This window comes from Brassica rapa, chromosome A09, assembly GCF_000309985.2.
Source record: "Brassica rapa cultivar Chiifu-401-42 chromosome A09, CAAS_Brap_v3.01, whole genome shotgun sequence".
NCBI lineage: Eukaryota > Viridiplantae > Streptophyta > Magnoliopsida > Brassicales > Brassicaceae > Brassica > Brassica rapa.
The window spans coordinates 1,074,206-1,099,643 of NC_024803.2; the positions used below are offsets into that span (position 1 = coordinate 1,074,206).

Genomic DNA, 25,438 nt, shown 5'->3' on the forward strand with positions numbered 1-25,438 from the left:
ATACAAATGTATAATGTGGTTATAAATTTTAAAACGATTAAAAGATTATAGGCTTCATATATAGAGCATTTACCGAAAACTCACTATTTTCGTAGGGGGGGTACACATAGATTTTGAGAAAAAATCAAAAAATTGAATAATACTGTTTTAATATCTAGTTGAATCATGTAATAAAATATGATGAAGTCAAAGAGGTTTGGAACCTTTGTTGTCTCCGTTTCTCTAGGGAATAGCAATTTTATAGTGGTTAGTCCAATGATTTAGGGAGTATTTGCAGTTTGGTAAAAATTAATGGATAAAAAATTAGAACGATGTCCATGTACCCTGAAAAGGAGTTTATCATAATTAATACAATGTATAATGTGTTATAAATTTTAAAACGAAATTAAAAGATTATAGGCTTCATATATAGAGCATTTACCGAAAATCACTATTTTCGTAGGGGGTACACATAGATTTTGAGAAAAATCAAAAAAATTTGAAATACTGTTTTAATACATAGTTGAATCATGTAATAAAATATGATGAAGTTCAAAGAGGTTTGGAACCTTTGTTGTCTCCGTTTCTCTAGGGAAAGCAATTTTATAGTGGTTAGTCCAATGATTTAGGGAGTATTTGCAGTTTTGCTAAATTAATGGATAAAAATTAGAACGATGTCCATGTACCATGAAAAGAGTTTATCATAAATTAATACATGTATAATGTGGTTAATAAATTTAAAACGAATTAAAAGATATAGGCTTCATATATAGAGCATTTACCGAAACTCACTATTTTCGTAGGGGGTACACATAGATTTTGAGAAAAATTCAAAAAAATTGAAAATACTGTTTTAATACATATTTGAATCATGTAATAAAATATGATGAAGTTCAAAGAGTTTTGGAACCTTTGTTGTCTCCGTTTCTCTAGGGAATAGCAATTTTATAGTGGTTAGTCCAATGATTTAGGGAGTATTTACAGTTTTGCTAAATTAATTGATAAAAATTTAGAACGATGTCCATGTACCATGAAAAGAAGTTTATCATAAATTAATACAAATTATAATGTGGTTTAAATTTTAAAAAACAATTAAAATATATAGGCTTCATATATAGAGCATTTACCGAAAACTCACTATTTTCGTAGGGGGTACACATAGATTTTGAGAAAAATTCAAAAAATTTGACAATACTGTTTTAATAACATATTTGAATCATGTAATAACATATGATGAAGTTCAAAGAGGTTTGGAACCTTTGTTGTCTCCGTTTCTCTAAGGAATAGCAATTTATAGTGGTTAGTCCAATGATTTAGGGAGTATTTGCAGTTTTGCTAAATTAATGATAAAAAAATAGAACGATGTCCATGTACCATGAAAAGGAGTTTATCATAAATTAATACAATGTAATTGTGGTTATAAATTTTAAAACGAATTAAAAGATTATAGGCTTCATATATAGAGCATTTACCGAAACTCACTATTTTCGTAGGGGGGTACACATAGATTTTGAGAAAAATTCAAAAAAATTGACAATACTGTTTTAATACATATTTTAATCATATAATAAAATATGATGAAGTTGAAAGAGGTTTGGAACCTTTGTTGTCTCCGTTTCTCTAGGGAATAGCAATTTTATAGTGTTAGTCCAATGATTTAAGGAGTATTTGCAGTTTTGCTAAATTAATTGATAAAAAATTAGAACGATGTCCATGTACCATGAAAAGAAGTTTATCATAAATTAATACAAAGTATAATGTGGTTATAAATTTTAAAACGAATTAAAAGATTATAGGCTTCATATATAGAGCATTTACCGAAAACTCACTATTTTCGTAGGGGGGTAACACATAGATTTTGAGAAAAATTCAAAAAATTGACAATACTGTTTTAATACAATGTTGAATCATGTAATAAAATATGATGAAGTTCAAAGAGGTTTGGAACCTTTGTTGTCTCCGTTTCTCTAGGAATAGCAATTTTTAGTGGTTAGTCCAATGATTTAGGGAGTATTTGCAGTTTTGCTAAATTAATGGATAAAAAATTAGAACGATGTCCATGTACCATGAAAAAAGAGTTTATCATACATTAATACAAAGGTATAATGTGGTTATAAATTTAAAACAAATTTAAAGATTATAGGCTTCATATATAGAGCATTTACCGAAAACTCACTATTTTCGTAGGGGGGTACACATAGATTTTGAGAAAAAATCAAAAAATTTGAGAATACTGTTTTAATACATATTTGAATCATGTAATAAAATATGATGAAGTTCAAAGAAGTTTGGAACCTTTGTTGTTTCCGTTTCTCTAAGGAATAGCAATTTTGTAGTGGTTAGTCCAATGATTTAGATAGTATATACAGTTTTGCTAAATTAATTGATAAAAAATTAGAACGATGTCCATGTACCATGAAAAGAAGTTTATCATAAATTAATACAAATGTATAATGTGGTAATAAATTTTAAAACAAATTAAAAGATTATAGGCTTCATATATAGAGCATTTACCGAAAACTCACTATTTCGTAGGGGGTACACAGAGATTTTGTGAAAAATTCAAAAAAATTGAGAATACTGTTTTAATACATATTTGAATCATATAATAAAATATGATGAAGTTCAAAGAGTTTTGGAACCTTTGTTGTCTCCGTTTCTCTAAGGAATATCAATTTTATAGTGGTTAGTCCAATGATTTAGGGAGTATTTACAGTTTTGCTAAATTAATTGATAAAAAATTAGAACGATGTCCATGTACCATGAAAAGAAGTTTATCATAAATTAATACAAAGGTATAATGTGGTTTAAATTTTAAAACAAATTAAAGATTATTAGCTTCATATATAGAGCATTTACGAAAACTCACTATTTTCGTAGGGGGGGTACACATAGATTTTGAGAAAAATTCAAAAAATTTGAGAATACTGTTTTAATACATATTTGAATCAAAAAATATGATGAAGTTCAAAGAGGTTTGGAACCTTTGTTGTCTCCGTTTCTCTAGGGAATAGCAATTTTATAGTGGTTAGTCCAATGATTTAGGGAGATGCAGTTTTGCTAAATTAATTGATAAAAAATTAGAACGATGTCCATGTACCATGAAAAGGAGTTTATCATAAATTAATACAAATGTATAATGTGGTTATAAATTTTAAAACGAATTAAAAGATTATAGGCTTCATATATAGAGCATTTACCGAAAACTCACTATTTTCGTAGGGGGGTACACATAGATTTTGAGAAAAATTCAAAAAATTTGAGAATACTGTTTTAATACATATTTGAATCATGTAATAAAATATGATGAAGTTCAAAGAGGTTTGGAACCTTTGTTGTCTCCGTTTCTCTAGGGAATAGCAATTTTATAGTGGTTAGTCCAATGATTTAGGGAGTATTTGCAGTTTTGCTAAATTAATGGATAAAAAATTAGAACGATGTCCATGTACCATGAAAAGGAGTTTATCATAAATTAATACAAATGTATAATGTGGTTATAAATTTTAAAACGAATTAAAAGATTATAGGCTTCATATATAGAGCATTTACAGAAAACTCACTATTTTCGTAGGGGGGTACACATAGATTTTGAGAAAAATTCAAAAAATTTGAGAATACTGTTTTAATACATATTTGAATCATGTAATAAAATATGATGAAGTTCAAAGAGGTTTGGAACCTTTGTTGTCTCCGTTTCTCTAGAGAATAGCAATTTTATAGTGGTTAGTCCAATGATTTAGAGAGTATTTGCAGTTTTGCTAAATTAATTGATAAAAAATTAGAACGATGTCCATGTACCATGAAAAGGAGTTTATCATAAATTAATACAAATGTATAATGTGGTTATAAATTTTAAAACGAATTAAAAGATTATAGGCTTCATATATAGAGCATTTACCGAAAACTCACTATTTTCGTAGGGGGGTACACATAGATTTTGAGAAAAATTCAAAAAATTTGAGAATACTGTTTTAATACATATTTGAATCATGTAATAAAATATGATGAAGTTCAAAGAGGTTTGGAACCTTTGTTGTCTCCGTTTCTCTAAGGAATAGCAATTTTATAGTGGTTAGTCCAATGATTTAGGGAGTATTTACAGTTTTGCTAAATTAATTGATAAAAAATTAGAACGATGTCCATGTACCATGAAAAGAAGTTTATCATAAATTAATACAAATGTATAATGTGGTTATAAATTTTAAAACGAATTAAAAGATTATATGCTTCATATATAGATCATTTACCGAAAACTCACTATTTTCGTAGGGGGTACACATAGATTTTGAGAAAAATTCAAAAAATCTGACAATACTGTTTTAATACATATTTGAATCATGTAATAAAATATGATGAAGTTCAAAGAGGTTTGGAACCTTTGTTGTCTCCGTTTCTCTAGGGAATAGCAATTTTATAGTGGTTAGTCCAATGATTTAGGGAGTATTTGCAGTTTTGCTAAATTAATGGATAAAAAATTAGAACGATGTCCATGTACCATGAAAAGGAGTTTATCATAAATTAATACAAATGTATAATGTGGTTATAAATTTTAAAACGAATTAAAAGATTATAGGCTTCATATATAGAGCATTTACCGAAAACTCACTATTTTCGTAGGGGGTACACATAGATTTTGAGAAAAATTCAAAAAATTTGACAATACTGTTTTAATGCATATTTGAATCATGTAATAACATATGATGAAGTTCAAAGAGGTTTGGAACCTTTGTTGTCTCCGTTTCTCTAGGGAATAGCAATTTTATAGTGGTTAGTCCAATGATTTAGGGAGTATTTGCAGTTTTATCATAAATTAATACAAATGTATAATGTGGTTATAAATATTAAAACGAATTAAAAGATTATAGGCTTCATATATAGAGCTTTTACCGAAAACTCACTATTTTCGTAGGGGGTACACATAGATTTTGAGAAAAATTCAAAAAATTTGAGAATACTGTTTTAATACATATTTGAATCATGTAATAAATATGATGAAGTTCAAAGAGGTTTGGAACCTTTGTTGTCTCCGTTTCTCTAAGAAATAGCAATTTTATAGTGGTTAGTCCAATGATTTGGGAGTATTTACAGTTTTGCTAAATTAATTGATAAAAAATTAGAACGATGTCCTAGTACCATGAAAAGTAGTTTATCATAAATTAATACGAAGGTATAATGTGGTTATAAATTTTAAAACGAATTAAAAGATTATAGGCTTCATATATAGAGCATTTACCGAAAACTCACTATTTTCGTAGGGGGTACACATAGATTTTGAGAAAAATTCAAAAAATTGAGAATACTGTTTTAATACATATTTGAATCATGTAATAAATATGATGAAGTTCAAAGAGGTTTGGAACCTTTGTTGTCTCCGTTTCTCTAAGGAATAGCAATTATAGTGGTTAGTCCAATGATTTAGGGAGTATTTACAGTTTTGCTAAATTAATTGATAAAAAATTAGAACGATGTCCATGTACCATGAAAAGGAGTTTATCATAATTAATACAAATGTATAATGTGGTTATAAATTTTAAAACGAATTAAAAGATTATAGGCTTCATATATAGAGCATTTACCGAAAACTCACTATTTTCGTAGGGGGTACACATAGATTTTGAGAAAAATTCAAAAAAATTGACAATACTGTTTTAATACATATTTGAATCATGTAATAACATATGATGAAGTTCAAAGAGGTTTGGAACCTTTGTTGTCTCCGTTTCTCTAGGGAATAGCAATTTTATAGTGGTTAGTCCAATGATTTAGGGAGTATTTGCAGTTTTGCTAAATTAATGGATAAAAAATTAGAACGATGTCCATGTACCATGAAAATGAGTTTATCATAAATTAATACAAATGTATAATGTGGTTATAAATTTTAAAACGAATTAAAAGATTATAGGCTTCATATATAGAGCATTTACCGAAAACTCACTATTTTCGTAGGGGGGTACACATAGATTTTGAGAAAAATTCAAAAAATTTGACAATACTGTTTTAATGCATAGTTGAATCATGTAATAACATATGATGAAGTTCAAAGAGGTTTGGAACCTTTGTTGTCTCCGTTTCTCTAGGGAATAGCAATTTTATAGTGGTTAGTCCAATGATTTAGGGAGTATTTGCAGTTTTGCTAAATTAATGGATAAAAAATTAGAACGATGTCCATGTACCATGAAAAGAAGTTTATCATACGTTAAGACAAATGTATAATGTGGTTTTAAATTTTACAACTAATTTAAAGATTATAGGCTTCATATATAGAGCATTTACCGAAAACTCACTATTTTCGTAGGGGGGTACACATAGATTTTGAGAAAAATTCAAAAAATTTGAGAATACTGTTTTAATACATATTTGAATCATGTAATAAAATATGATGAAGTTCAAAGAGGTTTGGAACCTTTGTTGTCTCCGTTTCTCTAAGGAATAGCAATTTTATAGTGGTTAGTCCAATGATTTAGGGAGTATTTGCAGTTTTGCTAAATTAATGGATAAAAAATTAGAACGATGTCCATGTACCATGAAAAGGAGTTTATCATAAATTAATACAAATGTATAATGTGGTTATAAATTTTAAAACAAATTAAAAGATTATAGGCTTCATATATAGAGCATTTACCGAAAACTCACTATTTTCGTAGGGGGGTACACATAGATTTTGAGAAAAATTCAAAAAATTTGACAATACTGTTTTAATACATATTTGAATCATGTAATAACATATGATGAAGTTCAAAGAGGTTTGGAACCTTTGTTGTCTCCGTTTCTCTAGGGAATAGCAATTTTATAGTGGTTAGTCCAATGATTTAGGGAGTATTTGCAGTTTTGCTAAATTAATTGATAAAAAATTAGAACGATGTCCATGTACCATGAAAAGAAGTTTATCATAAATTAATACAAATGTATAATGTGGTTATAAATTTTAAAACGAATTAAAAGATTATAGGCTTCATATATAGAGCATTTACCGAAAACTCACTATTTTCGTAGGGGGGTACACATAGATTTTGAGAAAAATTCAAAAAATTGAGAATACTGTTTTAATACATATTTGAATCATGTAATAAAATATGATGAAGTTCAAAGAGGTTTGGAACCTTTGTTGTCTCCGTTTCTCTAGGGAATAGCAATTTTATAGTGGTTAGTCCAATGATTTAGGGAGTATTTGCAGTTTTGCTAAATTAATTGATAAAAAATTAGAACGATGTCCATGTACCATGAAAAGAAGTTTATCATAAATTAATACAAATGTATAATGTGGTTATAAATTTTAAAACGAATTAAAAGATTATAGGCTTCATATATAGAGCATTTACCGAAAACTCACTATTTTCGTAGGGGGGTACACATAGATTTTGAGAAAAATTCAAAAAAATTGAGAATACTGTTTTAATACATATTTGAATCATGTAATAAAATATGATGAAGTTCAAAGAGGTTTGGAACCTTTGTTGTCTCCGTTTCTCTAAGGAATAGCAATTTTATAGTGGTTAGTCCAATGATTTAGGGAGTATTTACAGTTTTGCTAAATTAATTGATAAAAAATTAGAACGATGTCCATGTACCATGAAAAGAAGTTTATCATAAATTAATACAAATGTATAATGTGGTTATAAATTTTAAAACGAATTAAAAGATTATAGGCTTCATATATAGAGCATTTACCGAAAACTCACTATTTTCGTAGGGGGTACACATAGATTTTGAGAAAAATTCAAAAAAAATTGAGAATACTGTTTTAATACATATTTGAATCATGTAATAAAATATGATGAAGTTCAAAGAGGTTTGGAACCTTTGTTGTCTCCGTTTCTCTAAGGAATAGCAATTTTATAGTGGTTAGTCCAATGATTTAGGGAGTATTTACAGTTTTGCTAAATTAATTGATAAAAAATTAGAACGATGTCCATGTACCATGAAAAGGAGTTTATCATAAATTAATACAAATGTATAATGTGGTTATAAATTTTAAAACGAATTAAAAGATTATAGGCTTCATATATAGAGCATTTACCGAAAACTCACTATTTTCGTAGGGGGTACACATAGATTTTGAGAAAAATTCAAAAAATTTGAGAATACTGTTTTAATACATATTTGAATCATGTAATAAAATATGATGAAGTTCAAAGAGGTTTGGAACCTTTGTTGTCTCCGTTTCTCTAAGGAATAGCAATTTTATAGTGGTTAGTCCAATGATTTAGGGAGTATTTACAGTTTTGCTAAATTAATTGATAAAAAATTAGAACGATGTCCATGTACCATGAAAAGAAGTTTATCATAAATTAATACAAATGTATAATGTGGTTTAAATTTTAAAACAAATTTAAAGATTATAGGCTTCATATATAGAGCATTTACCGAAAACTCACTATTTTCGTAGGGGGGTACACATAGATTTTGAGAAAAATTCAAAAAATTTGAGAATACTGTTTTAATACATATTTGAATCATGTAATAAAATATGATGAAGTTCAAAGAGGGTTGGAACCTTTGTTGTCTCCGTTTCTCTAGAGAATAGCAATTTTATAGTGGTTAGTCCAATGATTTAGGGAGTATTTGCAGTTTTGCTAAATTAATTAATAAAAAATTAGAACGATGTCCATGTACCATGAAAAGAAGTTTATCATACATTAATACAAAGGTATAATGTGGTTTTAAATTTTAAAACAAATTAAAGATTATAGGCTTCATATATAGAGCATTTACCGAAAACTCACTATTTTCGTAGGGGGTACACATAGATTTTGAAAAAATTCAAAAAATTGAAATACTGTTTTAATACATATTTGAATCATGTAATAAAATATGATGAAGTTCAAAGAGGTTTGGAACCTTTGTTGTTTCCGTCTTAGGAATAGCAATTTTATAGTGGTTAGTCTAATGATTTAGGGAGTATTTGCAGTTTTGCTAAATTAATTGATAAAAAATTAGAACGATGTCCATGTACCATGAAAAAGAGTTTATCATAAATTAATACAAATGTATAATGTGGTTATAAATTTTAAAACGAATTAAAAGATTATAGGCTTCATATATAGAGCATTTACCGAAAACTCACTATTTTCGTAGGGGGGTACACATAGATTTTGAGAAAAATTAAAAAAATATCTGAAATTACTGTTTTAATACATAGTTGAATCATGTAATAACATATGATGAATTTCAAAGAGGTTTGGAACCTTTGTTGTCTCCGTTTCTCTAGGGAATAGCAATTTTATAGTGGTTAGTCCAATGATTTAGGGAGTATTTACAGTTTTGCTAAATTAATGGATAAAAAATTAGAACAACGTCCATGTACCAAGAAAAGAAGTTTATCATAAATTAATACAAATGTATAACGTGGTTATAAATTTTAAGACGAATAAAAAGATTATAGGCTTCATATATAGAGCATTTACCGAAAACTCACTATTTTCGTAAGGGGTACACATAGATTTTGAGAAAAATTCAAAAAATTGAGAATACTGTTTTAATACATATTTGAATTATGTAATAAATTATGATGAAGTTCAAAGAGGTTTGGAACCTTTGTTATTTCTGTTTCTCTAAGGAATATCAATTTATAGTGGTTAGTCCAATGATTTAGGGATTATTTACAGTTTTGCTAAATTAATTGATAAAAAATTAGAACGATGTCCATGTACCATGAAAAGGAGTTTATCATAAATTAATACAAATGTATAATGTGGTTATAAATTTTAAAACGAATTAAAAGATTATAGGCTTCATATATAGAGCATTTACCGAAAACTCACTATTTTCGTAGGGGTACACATAGATTTTGAGAAAAATTCAAAAAATTTGAGAATACTGTTTTAATACATATTTGAATCATGTAATAAAATATGATGAAGTTCAAAGAGGTTTGGAACCTTTGTTGTCTCCGTTTCTCTAAGGAATAGCAATTTTATAGTGGTTAGTCCAATGATTTAGGGAGTATTTACAGTTTTGCTAAATTAATTGATAAAAAATTAGAACGATGTCCATGTACCATGAAAAGAAGTTTATCATAAATTAATACAAATGTATAATGTGGTTTTAAATTTTAAAACAAATTTAAAGATTATAGGCTTCATATATAGAGCATTTACCGAAAACTCACTATTTTCGTAGGGGGGTACACATAGATTTTGAGAAAAATTCAAAAATTTGAGAATACTGTTTTAATACATATTTGAATCATGTAATAAAATATGATGAATTTCAAAGAGGTTTGGAACCTTCGTTGTCTCCGTTTTTCAATGGAATAGCAATTTTATAGTGGTTAGTCCAATGATTTAGGGAGTATTTACAGTTTTGCTAAATTAATTGATAAAAAATTAGAACGATGTCCATGTACCATGAAAAGAAGTTTATCATACATTAATACAAAGGTATAATGTGGTTTTAAATTTTTTTTAAAAATTAAAGATTATAGACTTAATATATAGAGCATTTACCGAAAACTCACTATTTTCGTAGGGGTACACATAGATTTTGAGAAAAATTCAAAAAAATTGGAAATACTGTTTTAATACATATTTGAATCATGTAATAAAATATGATGAAGTTCAAAGAGGTTTGGAACCTTTGTTGTCTCCGTTTCTCTAGGGAATAGCAATTTTATAGTGGTTAGTCTAATGATTTAGGGAGTATTTGCAGTTTTGCTAAATTAATTGATAAAAAATTAGAACGATGTCCATGTACCATGAAAAGGAGTTTATCATAAATTAATACAAATGTATAATGTGGTTATAAATTTTAAAACGAATTAAAAGATTATAGGCTTCATATATAGAGCATTTACCGAAAACTCACTATTTTCGTAGGGGGGTACACATAGATTTTGAGAAAAATTCAAAAAAATTGAAAATACTGTTTTAATGCATAGTTGAATCATGTAATAACATATGATGAATTTCAAAGAGGTTTGGAACCTTTGTTGTCTCCGTTTCTCTAGGGAATAGCAATTTTATAGTGGTTAGTCCAATGATTTAGGGAGTATTTACAGTTTTGCTAAATTAATGGATAAAAAATTAGAACGATGTCCATGTACCATGAAAAGAAGTTTATCATACATTAATACAAAGGTATAATGTGGTTTTAAATTTTAAAACAAATTAAAGATTATAGGCTTCATATATAGAGCATTTACCGAAAACTCACTATTTTCGTAGGGGGGTACACATAGATTTTGAGAAAAATTCAAAAAATTTGAGAATACTGTTTTAATACATATTTGAGTCATGGAATAACATATGATGAAGTTCAAAGAGGTTTGGAACCTTTGTTGTCTCCGTTTCTCTAAGGAATAGCAATTTTATAGTGGTTAGTCCAATGATTTAGGGAGTATTTACAGTTTTGCTAAATTAATTGATAAAAAATTAGAACGATGTCCATGTACCATGAAAAGAAGTTTATCATAAATTAATACAAATGTATAATGTGGTTATAAATTTTAAAACGAATTAAAAGATTATAGGCTTCATATATTGAGCATTTAATGAAAACTCACAATTTTCGTAGGGGGTACACATAGATTTTGAGAAAAATTCAAAAAATTGAAAATACTGTTTTAATACACATTTTAATCATGTAATAAAATATGATGAAGTTCAAAGAGGTTTGGAACCTTTGTTGTTTCCGTTTCTCTAAGGAATAACAATTTTATAGTGGTTAGTCCAATGATTTAGGGAGTATTTACAGTTTTGCTAAATTAATTGATAAAAAATTAGAAAGATGTCCATGTACCATGAAAAGAAGTTTATCATAAATTAATACAAATGTATGATGTGGTTATAAATTTTAAAACGAATTAAAAGTTTATAGGCTTCATATATAGAGCATTTACACATAGATTTTGAGAAAAATTCAAAAAAATTTAGAATACTGTTTTAATACATATTTGAATCATGTAATAAAATATGATGTAGTTCAAAGAGGTTTGGAACCTTTGTTGTTTCTGTTTCTCTAAAGAATAGCAATTTTATAGTGGTTAGTCCAATGATTTAGATAGTATTTACAGTTATGCTAAATTAATTGATAAAATATTAGAACGATGTCCATGTACCATGAAAAGAAGTTTATCATAAATTAATAAAAAGGTATAATGTGGTTTTAAATTTTAAAACAAATTTAAAGATTATAGGCCTAATATTAGAGCATTTCCTGAAAACTCACTATTTTCGTAGGGGGGTACAACTAGATTTTGAGAAAAAATCAAAAAACTTGAGAATACTGTTTTAATACATATTTGAATCATGTAATAAAATATGATGAAGTTCAAAGAGGTTTGGAACCTTTGTTGTCTCCGTTTCTTTAAGGAATAGCAATTTTATAGTGGTTAGTCCAATGATTTAGGGAGTATTTACAGTTTTGCTAAATTAATTGATAAAAAATTAGAACGATGTCCATGTACCATGAAAAGAAGTTTATCATAAATTAATACAAATGTATAATGTGGTTATAAATTTTAAAACGAATTAAAAGATTATAGGCTTCATATATAGATCATTTACCGAAAATTCACTTTTTCGTAGGGGGTACACATAGATTTTGAGAAAAATTCAAAAAATTTGACAATACTGCTTTAATGCATAGTTGAATCATGTAATAACATATGATGAATTTCAAAGAGGTTTGGAACCTTTGTTGTCTCCGTTTCTCTAGGGAATAGCAATTTTATAGTGGTTAGTCCAATGATTTTGGGAGTATTTGCAGTTTTGCTAAATTAATGGATAAAAAATTAGAACGATGTTCATGTACCATGAAAAGAAGTTTATCATACATTAATACAAAGGTATAATTTGGTTTTAATTTTTAAAACAAATTTAAAGATTACAGGCTCCATATATAGAGCTTTTACCGAAAACTCACTATTTTAATACACATAGATTTTGAGAAAAATTCAAAAAATTTGACAATACTGTTTTAATACATATTTTAATCATGTCATAACATATGATGAAGTTTAAAGAGGTTTAGAACCTTTGTTGTCTCCATTTCTCCAGGGAATAGCAATTTTATAGTGGTTAGTCCAATGATTTAGAGAGTATTTGCAGTTTTGCTAAATTAATTGATAAAAAAATTAGAACAATGTTCATGTACCATGAAAAGTAGTTTATCATACATTAATACAAATGTATAATGTGTTTATAAATTTTAAAACAAATTTAAAGATTATATGCTTCATATATAGAGTATTTACCGAAAACTCACTATTTTCGTAGGGGAGTTCACATAGATTTTGAGAAAAATTCAAAAAATTTGACAATACTGTTTTAATACATATTTGAATTATGTAATAAAATATGATGAAGTTCAAAGAGATTTGAAACTTTTGTTGTCTCCGTTTCTCTAGGGAATAGCAATTTTATAGTGGTTAGTCCAATGATTTAGGGAGTATTTGATGTTTTGCTAAATTAATGGATAAAAAATTAGAACAATGTCCATGTACCATGAAAAGAAGTTTATCACACATTAATACAAAGGTATAATTTGGTTTTAAATTTAAAACAAATTTAAAGATTATATGCTTCAATATATAGAGCATTTACCGAAAAGGCGAAAACTCATTATTTTCGTAGGGGTACACATAGATTTTGAAAAAAATCAATTTTTTTGACAATACTGTTTTAATACATAGTTGAATCTTGTAATATCATATGATGAAGTTTAAAGAGGTTTGGAACCTTTGTTGTTTCCGTTTCTCTAAGGAATAACAATTTTATAGTGGTTAGTTCAATGCTTAAGGAGTAGTTGCAGTTTTGCTAAATTAATGGATAAAAAATTAAAACGATGTCCATGTACCATGAATAGGAGTTTATCATACATTAATAAAAATGTATAATGTGGTTTTAAATTTTAAAACAAATTTAAAGATTATAGGCTTCAATATATAGAGCATTTACCGAAAACTCATTATTTTCGTAGGGGTTAACAAATAGATTTCGAGAAAAAATCAATTTTTTTGAAAATACTGTTTTAATACATAGTTGAACCTTCTAATACCATATTTTAGGGAGTATTTGCAGTTTTAACCTTTGTTGTCTCCAAAGTTCAAAGAGGTTTGTAACTTTTGTTGTCTCCATTTCTCTAGGGAATAGCAATTTTATACTGGTTAGTCCAATGATTTAGGGAGTATTTGCAGTTTTGCTAAATTAATGGATAAAAAATTAGAACAATGTCCATGTACCATGAAAAGAAGTTTATCATACATTAATAAAAATGTATAATTTGGTTTTAAATTTAAAACAAATTTAAAGATTATATGCTTCAAAATATAGAGCATTTACCGAAAACTCATTATTTTCGTAGGGGTTAACACATAGATTTTGAAAAAAATTCAAACTTTTAGACAATACTATTTTAATACATAGTTGAATCTTGTAATATCATATGATTAATTTCAAAGAGGTTTGGAACCTTTGTTGCCTCCGTTTCTCTAGGTAATAACAATTTTATAGTGGTTAGTCCAATGATTTAGGGAGTATTTGCAATTTTGCTAAATTAATTAATAAAAAATTAGAACGATGTCCATGTACCATGAAAAGGAGATTATCATACGTTAATACAAATGTATACTGTGGTTTTAAATTTTAAAACAAATTTAAAGATTATAGGCTTCAACATATAGAGCATTTACCGAAAACTCATTATTTTCTTAGGGGTTAACACATGGATTTTGAGAAAAATTCAAAATTTTGACAATACTGTTTCAATACATAGTCGAATCCGCTAATAACATATGATGAAATTCAAAGAGGTTTGGAACCTTTCTTGTCTCCGTTTCTCTTGGAAATAGCAATTTTATAGTGGTTAGTCCAATGATTTAGGGAGTATTTACAGTTTTGCTAAATTAATTGATAAAAAATTAGAACGATGTCCATGTACTATAAAAGGAGTTTATCATACATTAATACAAATTTATTATGTGGTTTTAAATTTAAAACAAATTTAAAGATTATAGGCTTCAAATTTAACACATAGATTTTGAGAAAAAATCAAAATATATGACAATACTGTTTAAATACATAAGTTGATCCTGTAATAACATATGATGAAGTTCAAAGAGGTTTGAAACCTTTGTTGTCTCCGTTTCTCTAGGGAATTGCAATTTTATAGTGGTTAGTCCAATGCTTTAGGGAGTATTTGCAGTTTTGCTAAATTGATGGATAAAAAATTATAACGATGTCCATGTACCATGAAAGAAGTTTATCATAAATTAATACAAATGCATAATGTGGTTTTAAATTTTAAAACAAATTTAAAGATTATAGGCCTCAATATATAAAAGCATTTACCGAAAACTCATTATTTTCTTATGGGTGTTAACACATAGATTTTGAGAAAAATTCAAATTTTTTGACAATACTGTTTTAATACATAGTTGAATCATGTAATATCATATGATGAAGTTCAAACAGGTTTGGAACCTTTGTTTTCTCCGTTTCTCTAGAGAATAACAATTTTATAGTGGTTAGTCCAATGATTTAGGGAGTATTTGCAGTTTTGCTAAATTAATTGATAAAAAATTAGAACGATGTCCATGTACCATGAAAAGAAGTTTATCATACATTAATACAAATGTATAAAGTGGTTTTATATTTAAAACAAATTTTAAGATTATAGGCTTCAATATATAGAGCATTTACCGAAAACTCATTATTTTCGTAGGGGGTAACACATAGATTTTGAAAAAAAATCAATTTTTTTGACAATACTGTTTTAATACATAGTTGAATCATGTAATATCATATGATGAAGTTCAAAGAGGTTTGGAACATTTGTTGTCTCCGTTTCTCTAGGGAATAACAATTTTATAGTGTGGTTAGTCCGATGATTTAGGGAGTATTTGCAGTTTTGCTAAATTAATTGATAAAAAAATTAGAACGATGTCTATGTACCATGAAAAGGAGATTATCATACATTAATACAAATGTTTAATGTGATTTTTAATTTTAAAACAAATTTAAAGATTATAAGCTTCAATATATAGAGCATTTACCGAAAACTCATTATTTTCTTAGGGGTTCACACATAGATTTTGAGAAAAATTCAAATTATTGACAATATTGTTTCAATAAATAGTTGAATCCGCTAATAACATATGATGAAGTTTAAAGAGGTTTGGAACTTTTGTTGTCTCCGTTTTTCTTGGGAATAGCAATTTTATAGTTGTTATTCTAATGATTTAGGGACTATTTGCGGTTTTGCTAAATTAATGGATAAAAAATTAGAACGATGTCCATGTACCATGAAAAGGAGTTTATCATACATTAATACAAATGTATGATGTGGTTTTAAATTTTAAAACAAATTTAAAGATTATAGGCTTGAATATATAGAGCATTTACCGAAAACTCACTATTTTCATAGGGGGTAACACATAGATTTTGAAAAAATTTCAAAAAATTTGACAATACTGTGTAAATATATATTTGAATCATGTAATAACATATGATGAAGTTCATAGAGGTTTGGAACTTTTGTTGTCTCCGTTTCTCTAGGGAATAACAATTTTATAGTTGTTAGACCAATGATTTAGGGAGTATTTGCAGTTTTACTAAATTAATTGATAAAAAATTAGAATGATGTCCATGTACCATGAAAAAGAGTTTAACATATATTAATACAAATGTATAATGTGGTTTTAAATTTTAAAACAAATTTATTGATTATAGGCTTCATATATAGAGCATTTACTGAAAACTCAATATTTTCGTAGGGGTAAACACATAGATTTTGAGAAAAAAATAAAAAAATATGACAATTCTGTTTTAATACATAGTTTAATCCGCTAATAACATATAATGAAGTTCAAAGATGTTTGGAACCTTTGTTGTCTCCGTTTCTCTAGGAAATAGCAATTTTATAGTGGTTAGTCCAATGATTTAGGGAGTATTTGCAGTTTTGCTAAATTAATTGATAAAAATTAGAACGATGTCCATGTAACATGATATACATATACAAATCAAAATAATAATATATCTTATTAAAGTATAAGTAATTTAAGTTTTTGTTTGGCAACATATATTGTAGTTCAAAAAAGAATAGTGATATTTAGAAACATGAATAGCTGCAAGTTAGGAAGAAAAAAATAATGGACGTATGCTATTAAAAAATTGGAAGTCCATTACATTATATTAAAAAGTAATGAGCTTATGTTACTTGATATACATATTCAAATCAAAATAATAATTTAAAATTGATTTTTATCAAAAATTCATTCAAAAATATACATATATTCAAAATTTGATTTTTACTAACATATTGTCCAATAACCATTATAAAAATGTTTTCAATATATGTAAGAAAAATATAATGCAAAGCTCAATTTTAAATACCAACTTAAATTATGGTTTTTATATTTCACATTGAAATTTAAAAATATAATATATGTGATTATTTATATGATTGTATGTATAAAATATTATTAATTATTATTAATTATTTGATAGTACGTATAAAATACGATTAGTTATATGATAACACATATTTTTGTAACCTATGATGATACATATATCTTCTATATATATAAAGAAATGTTCTCCTCTCTCCCGTGAAGCCGCGTCATCAATTCGTGCATTCTGGGAGTGACACGTGTCCCATTTTATATTTAGATTTTTGTTCGGTTCAGATTTTTCAGGAGTCGGTTTGGATTTCAATAACCAATTTAAATTATTTTAAAAAATTTAGAATTTATTATATGCTTTAATTTAAAAAAATCTATAAACAATAGAATATATTACATATAAATCTGAGTAACATATGTCAGAGTACCTAACTTAACATATAAATTGGGTTGGTTTAAATATTTGGATAGAGAATTAATAATTATTTAAGTATTTTTGGAGTTTTGAGTATATTTTAACTATTTTAGATATTTCTTTTATATATTTTCAAATATTTAAACAATCTTAAAAGTATCATATATATACTGGATGTTTTTATATATATTAAATCTAAAAATAATTAATATATATAAATATATAAATCTATTTTGGATACCCAAAATATTTATGTTCGGATCAGATTAGGTTTCAGTTCTTCAAATACCAAAATTTTGAATAACTCGGATATCTAATCAATTTTGGTTCGGATTTAGTACTAATTATTTGGATTGTGATCGGTTCGGTTTTTCAAATTCGAGCTTTTTTGTCAAACCCTAAATAGTGACATAAAAAACAAATAGCATCATATTTTAAAAAATAAATACGTCCGGATCAAAAAATCTAGTAAGTTATTTATTTAATAAAGGGAAAATTCCTGAAAAATACCCAGACTAATTTTGCTTTGCTAAATAAATACACGAACTTTTTAGGCTTCCCAAAAAATACACAGACTAATTATGGTTGTTCCAAAAATACATGAACTTTTGAATTTTGGAGGTTTCACACCTTGATTTTGACGGTGTTAACTCTGATTAACAGAAGATTAAGAAGCCGTTAGTGAGTTAACTGAACACGTGCCTAAGCCGTGAAAAACTCGTTGGCTTCATAAAATCCCCAAATCGATTACGAACAAACCCTAATTTTCTCTCTTCTCCTTCTATCTGAGAAATCTCCAGAACAAATCGAAAGAGATGGGTAAGAGTGAAGGCTCGAGTTCAGGTGCAATATCATCCTCTAAGAAGAAGAACGAAGGTCCTTTATGCCACTGCAAGAGACGAACGAGTATGGCAAAAGCGTGGACAAACGATAATCCGGGTCGAAGGTTTTGGTTGTGTAATCCTCATGGGTTCGTGGCTTGGATTGATTTAGAGGAGCAAAATGGTTGGCAGAGACAGAGTTTACTGGAGGCGCGAGATGTGATGGATCGTCTGAGAGAAGAAATCAAAGTCCTTAAACAGTCACCTTGGACAACTTCTCAACAAGCCACTATTGAAGATTCAACTGCATTATTGTTGGAGGAAGGGGACAGACTCGCAGAGGAGAAGAAAAAACTAGAAATTGCGCTTATAACATCGGTTGAAAAGGAGAAATTGCTAAGGCAATTTCTTATTCTTTCATGGGGAGGCTTCATTGTTATCACAATCATCATCGTCTTTGCCATGTTAAAGAAGTAGTTCTGCTTTGTGTCTTATGTTTTCATGTTTTCATGTTTCATTGTGGTTGTGTCTTGGTTTGTACGTTTCGGTGGGTGTGTGCTGGTTTGTGATTGTTGTAGTTGCATCATTTTCATCAATGTATGTGGATTGTTGTTATATGTTATTTCTTCTTCCTGTCATCTTTCTTATCAATAAAGCATAATAATCTTAAAATCGTCACAGAAAGTTATGAAGTCTAAGAAAACATCCAACCAAAATAACATCATCCTACAAAGTTTTAGAGAAGTGAGACAAGAAGATAAAGAAAGAGATAAATCCTAAGAGTCTTGAGGTGGTTGGTCTTGAGAACCTTGTGGAGCAGGCCCCCATACATCAAACACACGACCAGAGAAGGGAGCAATATAGCAACCAGACTCTCTTGGAGTATGAGGCTCACGCTCACTTCCACGAGCTCGACCACGCCCTCTCCCTCTTCCGCGGGGACGACCACGTCCTCTAATATTTGGAGCATTTGAAGGCTGTGGAGCAGTTGAAGGTTGTGGATCAATACAAGGTTGTGTGCTAACCGGGTTTGGTGTTGACTGGCTTTGAGCATTCCTCCTCCTCTTCGGTGCATTTTGAATGCTCCACGGATCATCCTTATTAAGACAAGTCACATATATACAAGTCAGGAACAGCTCATCAAAGAATATATCATCAATCTACTTGTTACTTACCGGAGTTGGTGTCTTTTTTGGTCGTCCTCTTTTGCCTTTCGGAACATCAGGAACAGCTTGTCGAGTACAAGTTCCACAGTTATGACCAGTTTGCTTACAGTTGCTACATGTCATGCGTCTACCTTCTCTCGTGGCCTTCGTCGGGTTTGTCTTGGACTCATGTGCCTCCTTGATCCTATCATAATTTTTTGGACGTCCTGGCATTTTTCTTTTGTCAGGGATTTGTATAGGATCTTTGAATGTCTTCTCCCACAGTCTCTCTCCGTTGACAGGTTTTATGTTGTTTTCGTAGGTTTCTTGCCACCTTGTTGTCAGATAGTAAGGATCAACATAGCTACAAAGTACACACAAGAGAGACAGAGTTAGAGCATATATAACACTAAAAAAATACTATGATTTGAGAAGTCAAGGCACTCACTCTTCAGGCTCCTTGTTATGCTCATTTATGACATAGATAGCATGTTGGCAGGGTATCCCCGTGATGTCCCATCGATTACAAGCACAATGCTTATATGGAAGACATACTTCGTAGCTACAATCGAACTCACTGACTTCATATAAGCTTTCACTACTTTTGATCACTGTGCAGTGGTCACTTGCTTTGCGGTTTTGCTCAAAGATCTCCATGATGTTCGGTGGAAATGGAGTTGAACAACCACTTGTTTTGTCACGCCTTCGAGAGTTACGCTTCATTGCAAGCCTCCTAATCTCCTCGAGCATGTTAATCAATGGCAACTTACGAGCTTCTCTGATTGTTCTGTTGTAACTTTCGGAGAGGTTGTTACACACATCCTCGCATCGTGCATGTGTACTGAAAAACGCTCTACACCATGTCTTCGGTTCTGTTTTCAGTAAGTCCTCGTGTGCCTTTGCATCGAACACTTCTAAGGCGTGCAAATTGAACTGATAATCACCTTTAGTGAAGCTGTACGCAATTGCCCAGAAATAATCTTCATACTCTGACGCTCCATAGACCTTCTTCCAATTTGCAAAAATGTGTCTAGCACAATGTCTATGCTCTGCGGCCGGAAGGAGGTCTGCAACAGCATTAATCAAACCTTTCTGCTTGTCGGATATGATAGTGAATCCATTTCCTAAACCCAAATCCAAATCAGACTTCAACTTATCAACAAACCAAGCCCATGAGGCATTATCTTCAACTCTAACTATTGCCCAAGCTATAGGATAAATCCTATTATTCGCGTCCCGTCCAACAGCTGCAAGAATCTCACCCTTTAACTCCCATTTCATAAACGCTCCATCAAGACCAATAATAGGCCGACAACAACGCTTCCATGTGGTCCTCAGATTCTCAAAACAGATGTAGAATCTATCAAAGACAAACCTACCATCTTCACGAGGAATAGTCACAATCTCAGTCGTGGTATTATCATTTGAACGCTGAAGCTCCCTCTCATAGTCCCACAGTTTGGCGAATTGTTCCCTCTGCGTTTCTATAACCCTAGATCACTACAATCAAACCGAAGATTAGGATTTAGAAACTCAGAACATGAAGAAGAAGAAGAAGAAAAACACAAACTCGGATTATGAAATCGAAGAGAAATTACCTCATCTTTTTCGTCTCTTATAGAATATGGAAAACCAAGACTTCAAAGCGGCATGAAGAAGAAGAACGAGGTTTAGAGAAGAAGAGAATCTAGAACAAATTCGATTTGGGACTAAATGGAATTAGGGTTTGTTCTTCTTTCGATTTGGGGATTTTAGGAGGGTAGGAGTTAACCGAGCTTTCACTGATTAGGCACGTGTTCAGTTAACTCACTAACAACTTCTTAATTTTCTGTTAATCAGAGTTTAACACCGTCAAAATCGAGGTGTGAAACCTCCAAAATTCAATAGTTCATGTATTTTTAGAACAACCATAATTAGTCTGTGTATTTTTTGGGAAGCTTAAAAAGTTCGTATATTTATTTAGCAAAGCAAAATTAGTCTGGGTATTTTTCAGGAATTTTCCCTTAAATAAACTTAATCATCTCTCTGGCTCATACTAAAAACAAAAGGCCTTTTTATTCGGTACAACATAAAGGCCTAATAGATTCAAGAAGAAAATAAAAGCCCATTACAATCAAACCCACAGCCACACTGAGGACTCTCCTCAAAATCAACCGCCGGGAAACTCGCCGACGCAATCCCGACTGAGAAATCAAGATCGCCGCCGTCAAGAGACACCTCAACAATATTGACCCAGAAAAAAAGCACCTTAACGCTAACGCCTTTCAGATTCTTGACTTGGCCGGCTGATATAACCCCGGAGATAGTTGATTTGTACTTGAGCTGGTACGATTGGATTGAGAAATCACACGTGCCGTTGAAGTAGACTTTGAAATCGCCGGTTTTGGGGTTGAGCTCGTAGTCAACGACGCCTTTTGGGAGGATTCCGGGTGGTAGATTGTAGCTTTTGACTGCGTCGTAAGCGGTGGGCTTTTGGTCGGAGACGGTGAGGAAAAGAAAGAACACGAGGCTCCAAGTGAGGATTGTGTTTAACGACATCGCTTGCTTCACTCTGTTGATATGATTCGTGTCTAGTTGTGTAGTGTTTTATTACGAAAACAGTTGTTAGGTGTTCGTGTAATAACAGTGTCAATGTCCGAGGAAGTAAACATGCAATACATGGACGGTAGAGATTTAATCGCGAAGGTTCACGTGTTCATATGAATCAAACCAAAACTTAATTGACATGAAGAAAATGCACCAACTACCAACTTCACATTCCATTGAAAATGTTTTTTTTTTTAATTCTTGAAAACAAAAATCAAACTAAAAAATGCAAAACCATATAATGGACCACCGAATAAACCGAAATTGTTTTTTTTTCTTTCTTGCCTTGTACTCAGAGACCAACGAATCATCAACAAAAATATAAAGCAGATTACAATAATTATCAATACAGAGGAGATGGAACAATCTTACTTACTCTTTGTGTGTCTGTGCTCAAATCATCACTAGCTCACATCTTTCAATCTCTTTATCAACGTGTCTAACGATTTGTTCTTTGGGTTTTGCCTCGACCCTCTTGCTCCAAACGTCCCAAAAATACTATCTGATGGATCTCTCAACTTCTCAGACACCGTCGCAACTTTCCTGTTATCCAAAGCGTGGTAGCTTCTCTCTCTGATCACAGGGTTAAGAAACTTCTCAGGGTGACTACTCAGAAGCAAGTTAATCATCTGTCTAATCTCCACAAAAGCCGTTTTCATCTCGTTAGCCTCTTTCTCCGTGAGCAGTGAAGTTAACTGCTCTGTAAAAGAGTCCAGCAACTGAATATCCACGTCAAGTCCTTTGATTGCAGCCATGCTCAGTCTCTTCACTAGATCCCCACACAACGTTCCAACGATTCTCTCGGAGATGTGGGCGAGTACATCGCGCAAAACCCTTCTCAAGACTTTAGCAGGCAGAATCTGCTGCGCTGTGGAGACCAGAGTCTCCAAGTAGATTATCACTTCGTTCATGTACTCGTTCCCGCCCTGAGGAACATCGTCGCTTGTCCAGTTCACATTCTCGACCAGTATCATGAACCCATCTATCTTCTTCTTAAGCAAACCCGAGAGCGTCTCCTCCGCGGCGTTTTGCGATTTGGTTAAAGGGAAATGCCTCCTCCCTCTCTCCGCCATCCTCAACGGAACTCCAGAGAGCTGAGCGGCGTGTCGGAAGAAGAAATCGCAAGCGCGCTCGAACACGGCCATGTTTGCGGCAACCTGCATCGCCTGAGAAACCACGTGAACCGATGAGCTAATCAGCTTCAACAGAGCCTCGTCGAGGACTTCCCCTAGAAGCCTATCTAGATACTTCTTCACCACATCGTAGAAATCAAGCTGGCCTCCGTGAGACATGAAACTAACCGAATCCTCGATAAAAGACCGAACGATCCGACAACAATCCGGGACCGTGGTCGAGAACGGCGCAATGTAAGGGAAAGCCGGTACAATATCCGATGTCTGAAGCTGGAAAGATAGAACATTCATGGAATACTCATACTCCTTCTTCATCAACATCTGCTCAAACTTATCCGCAGACAAAGCTTCCGCCATCTGCTTCCGACAATCAGACAACAACAGCTCATGATACTTATCCCTATGCTTGCTCAACACTTCGAGAAGCGGGTCAACAGTGTACCCATACCTACGCAGACTCACACCTAACAAGCTAACGTAATCCTTAATCAACAACAAATGATTAGCCGTCTGCATCCTAGAGAACTGATCCTCCAAGACAGCGCACATATTCGTAACCGCAAGATCCCACAGAAACTCGACTTCCACCTTCGAAATCAACCCTCCTCCGGTCCTCAAAACTCGATCCTCCACTATGAAGAACCCCGCGATCTGCGCGAAAAACGTCTGGTGGGACTCGAGAAACGGAGTCATTGAAGAAACCTGTGAGTCAGACTTGAGCTGAAGCTCTCTGTTATCGAAATAATACTGCTTAAAACCGTCTTCAAGTGAGAGTGTTTGATGAATGTGGTAAGCTCTATAGAGCGGAGTCAAATCAAAGGCATCATCATCATCACTAGACTCATACTCGTCACCATCAATATCTTCTTCGTTCAACGTATAGACGCACTCAGCTTCCTTCTGTTTAATCCTAACCTCCTCCTCACGCTGCCGCGAGGAGGAAGCTTCGCCTATAGCTAACTGACCTAAGTTCCTACACACCACACGAATCTCAACCAACCAGTCCCCAAGCTCCTTACTCACTCTCCTCTTCACGTACCCTCGAATCTCAGGGATCCTCTTCTCAATCATCCGCTTCAACGTCGATGACGGCGTCTTCTCCAACAGCTCGCTCTCGATCAGCTCCACGCACTTTAGCGCCATGTAGAACCTCCCTCCCTGGAGATGCCGATTCGCTCGCGACGCGATCTCCGCCACGCGGACGCAGTGTTTAACCGCTCCGATCGCCAGATCGACGTTCTTGGATACAGTCCCGGCCTCGACGAGCGAGTCTAGGGACGATAGAAGCGGAGCCGCGACGGATTGGAGCTTGGAGTTGGAGTCCGAGAGGGCCGATTTGAGAGATTCGACGTCGGAGAGGAGGGACTTGAGGTCGTCGACGGCGTGGATGAAGTCCTGGTAGTGAGCTTTGCAGACCTCCTCGATCTCGGACTCTTTGGATCGGGAGAAGAGCTTGAGGTGGTGGAGGAGCGTCTCCGGCTTGCCTGTGCCGAAGGTTTTGCGGACGAACGGGCCTAAGTCCTCGCCGTTGCAGATCGCGGAGGATATCAGGAGCTCGTCGAGCTTCTCCGCGGAGTCGAGTCCGTTTGTTGTGGGGCCCGCTTTACGCCGCGGTTTTGGTGATTGCATTGTGTTTTGGGAGTTTTAGGTGAAGCGTTCCAGCGAAGAAGAGGGAGGAGGAGGTGGAGGAGGAGGAGAAGAATGTTGTTTGACTAAAAGGGTATCGCTGTAGAAGCGGTGCGACTAAGAAGGTGAGGGTGTTTTCGTCTTTTCAAGAGGAGAGTGGTTTCTCTGACTTTCGGGTGAATATTTGTCTGGGAGTTTACGCATAATAGGTGCGTGACATACTGATATCACACGCTTATTATTGTGTTTTTAATATTTTCGGGTGAATATTAGCTTTTTACTTTTCAAAATTTTCATTCCAGTATACTCCTTTCATTTCATATTATACTATGTTTCTGAATGTTTTTCTTAGTGTTTGATATTTCTAAATTAACTTTAATTTTTTTAAAAAACTA

The 25,438-nt window shown here is 31.5% G+C and overlaps 4 protein-coding genes across 4 annotated transcripts; 1 reads left to right on the forward strand and 3 right to left on the reverse strand.

The window, feature by feature from the left end:
• The first annotated feature begins 18,547 nt into the window (after nt 1–18,547).
• On the forward strand, nt 18,548–19,030 carry LOC103836823. Its single transcript, XM_009113117.1, has one exon. It carries the CDS (start codon nt 18,548–18,550, stop codon nt 19,028–19,030), a length of 483 nt encoding a protein of 160 aa, XP_009111365.1.
• Nucleotides 19,031–19,698: 668 nt separating this feature from the next.
• On the reverse strand, nt 19,699–21,390 carry LOC103836824. Its single transcript, XM_033279195.1, has 2 exons — nt 20,147–21,390; nt 19,699–20,062 (listed from the first exon to the last, which is right to left on the reverse strand). Exons 1-2 carry the CDS (start codon nt 20,977–20,979, stop codon nt 19,714–19,716), a joined length of 1,182 nt encoding a protein of 393 aa, XP_033135086.1. The 5' UTR covers nt 20,980–21,390; the 3' UTR covers nt 19,699–19,713.
• A 242-nt stretch (nt 21,391–21,632) lies between these two features.
• Nucleotides 21,633–22,800, reverse strand: LOC103836754. The gene is made up of 2 exons (XM_009113046.3): nt 22,661–22,800; nt 21,633–22,268 (listed from the first exon to the last, which is right to left on the reverse strand). Exon 2 carries the CDS (start codon nt 22,234–22,236, stop codon nt 21,784–21,786), a length of 453 nt encoding a protein of 150 aa, XP_009111294.1. The 5' UTR covers nt 22,237–22,268; nt 22,661–22,800; the 3' UTR covers nt 21,633–21,783.
• Nucleotides 22,437–25,294, reverse strand: LOC103836755 (exocyst complex component SEC15B). The gene has a single exon (XM_009113047.3). The coding sequence runs from the start codon at nt 25,044–25,046 to the stop codon at nt 22,689–22,691; it is 2,358 nt and encodes a 785-aa protein (XP_009111295.1). The 5' UTR covers nt 25,047–25,294; the 3' UTR covers nt 22,437–22,688.
• Between the last annotated feature and the right edge of the window lie 144 nt (nt 25,295–25,438).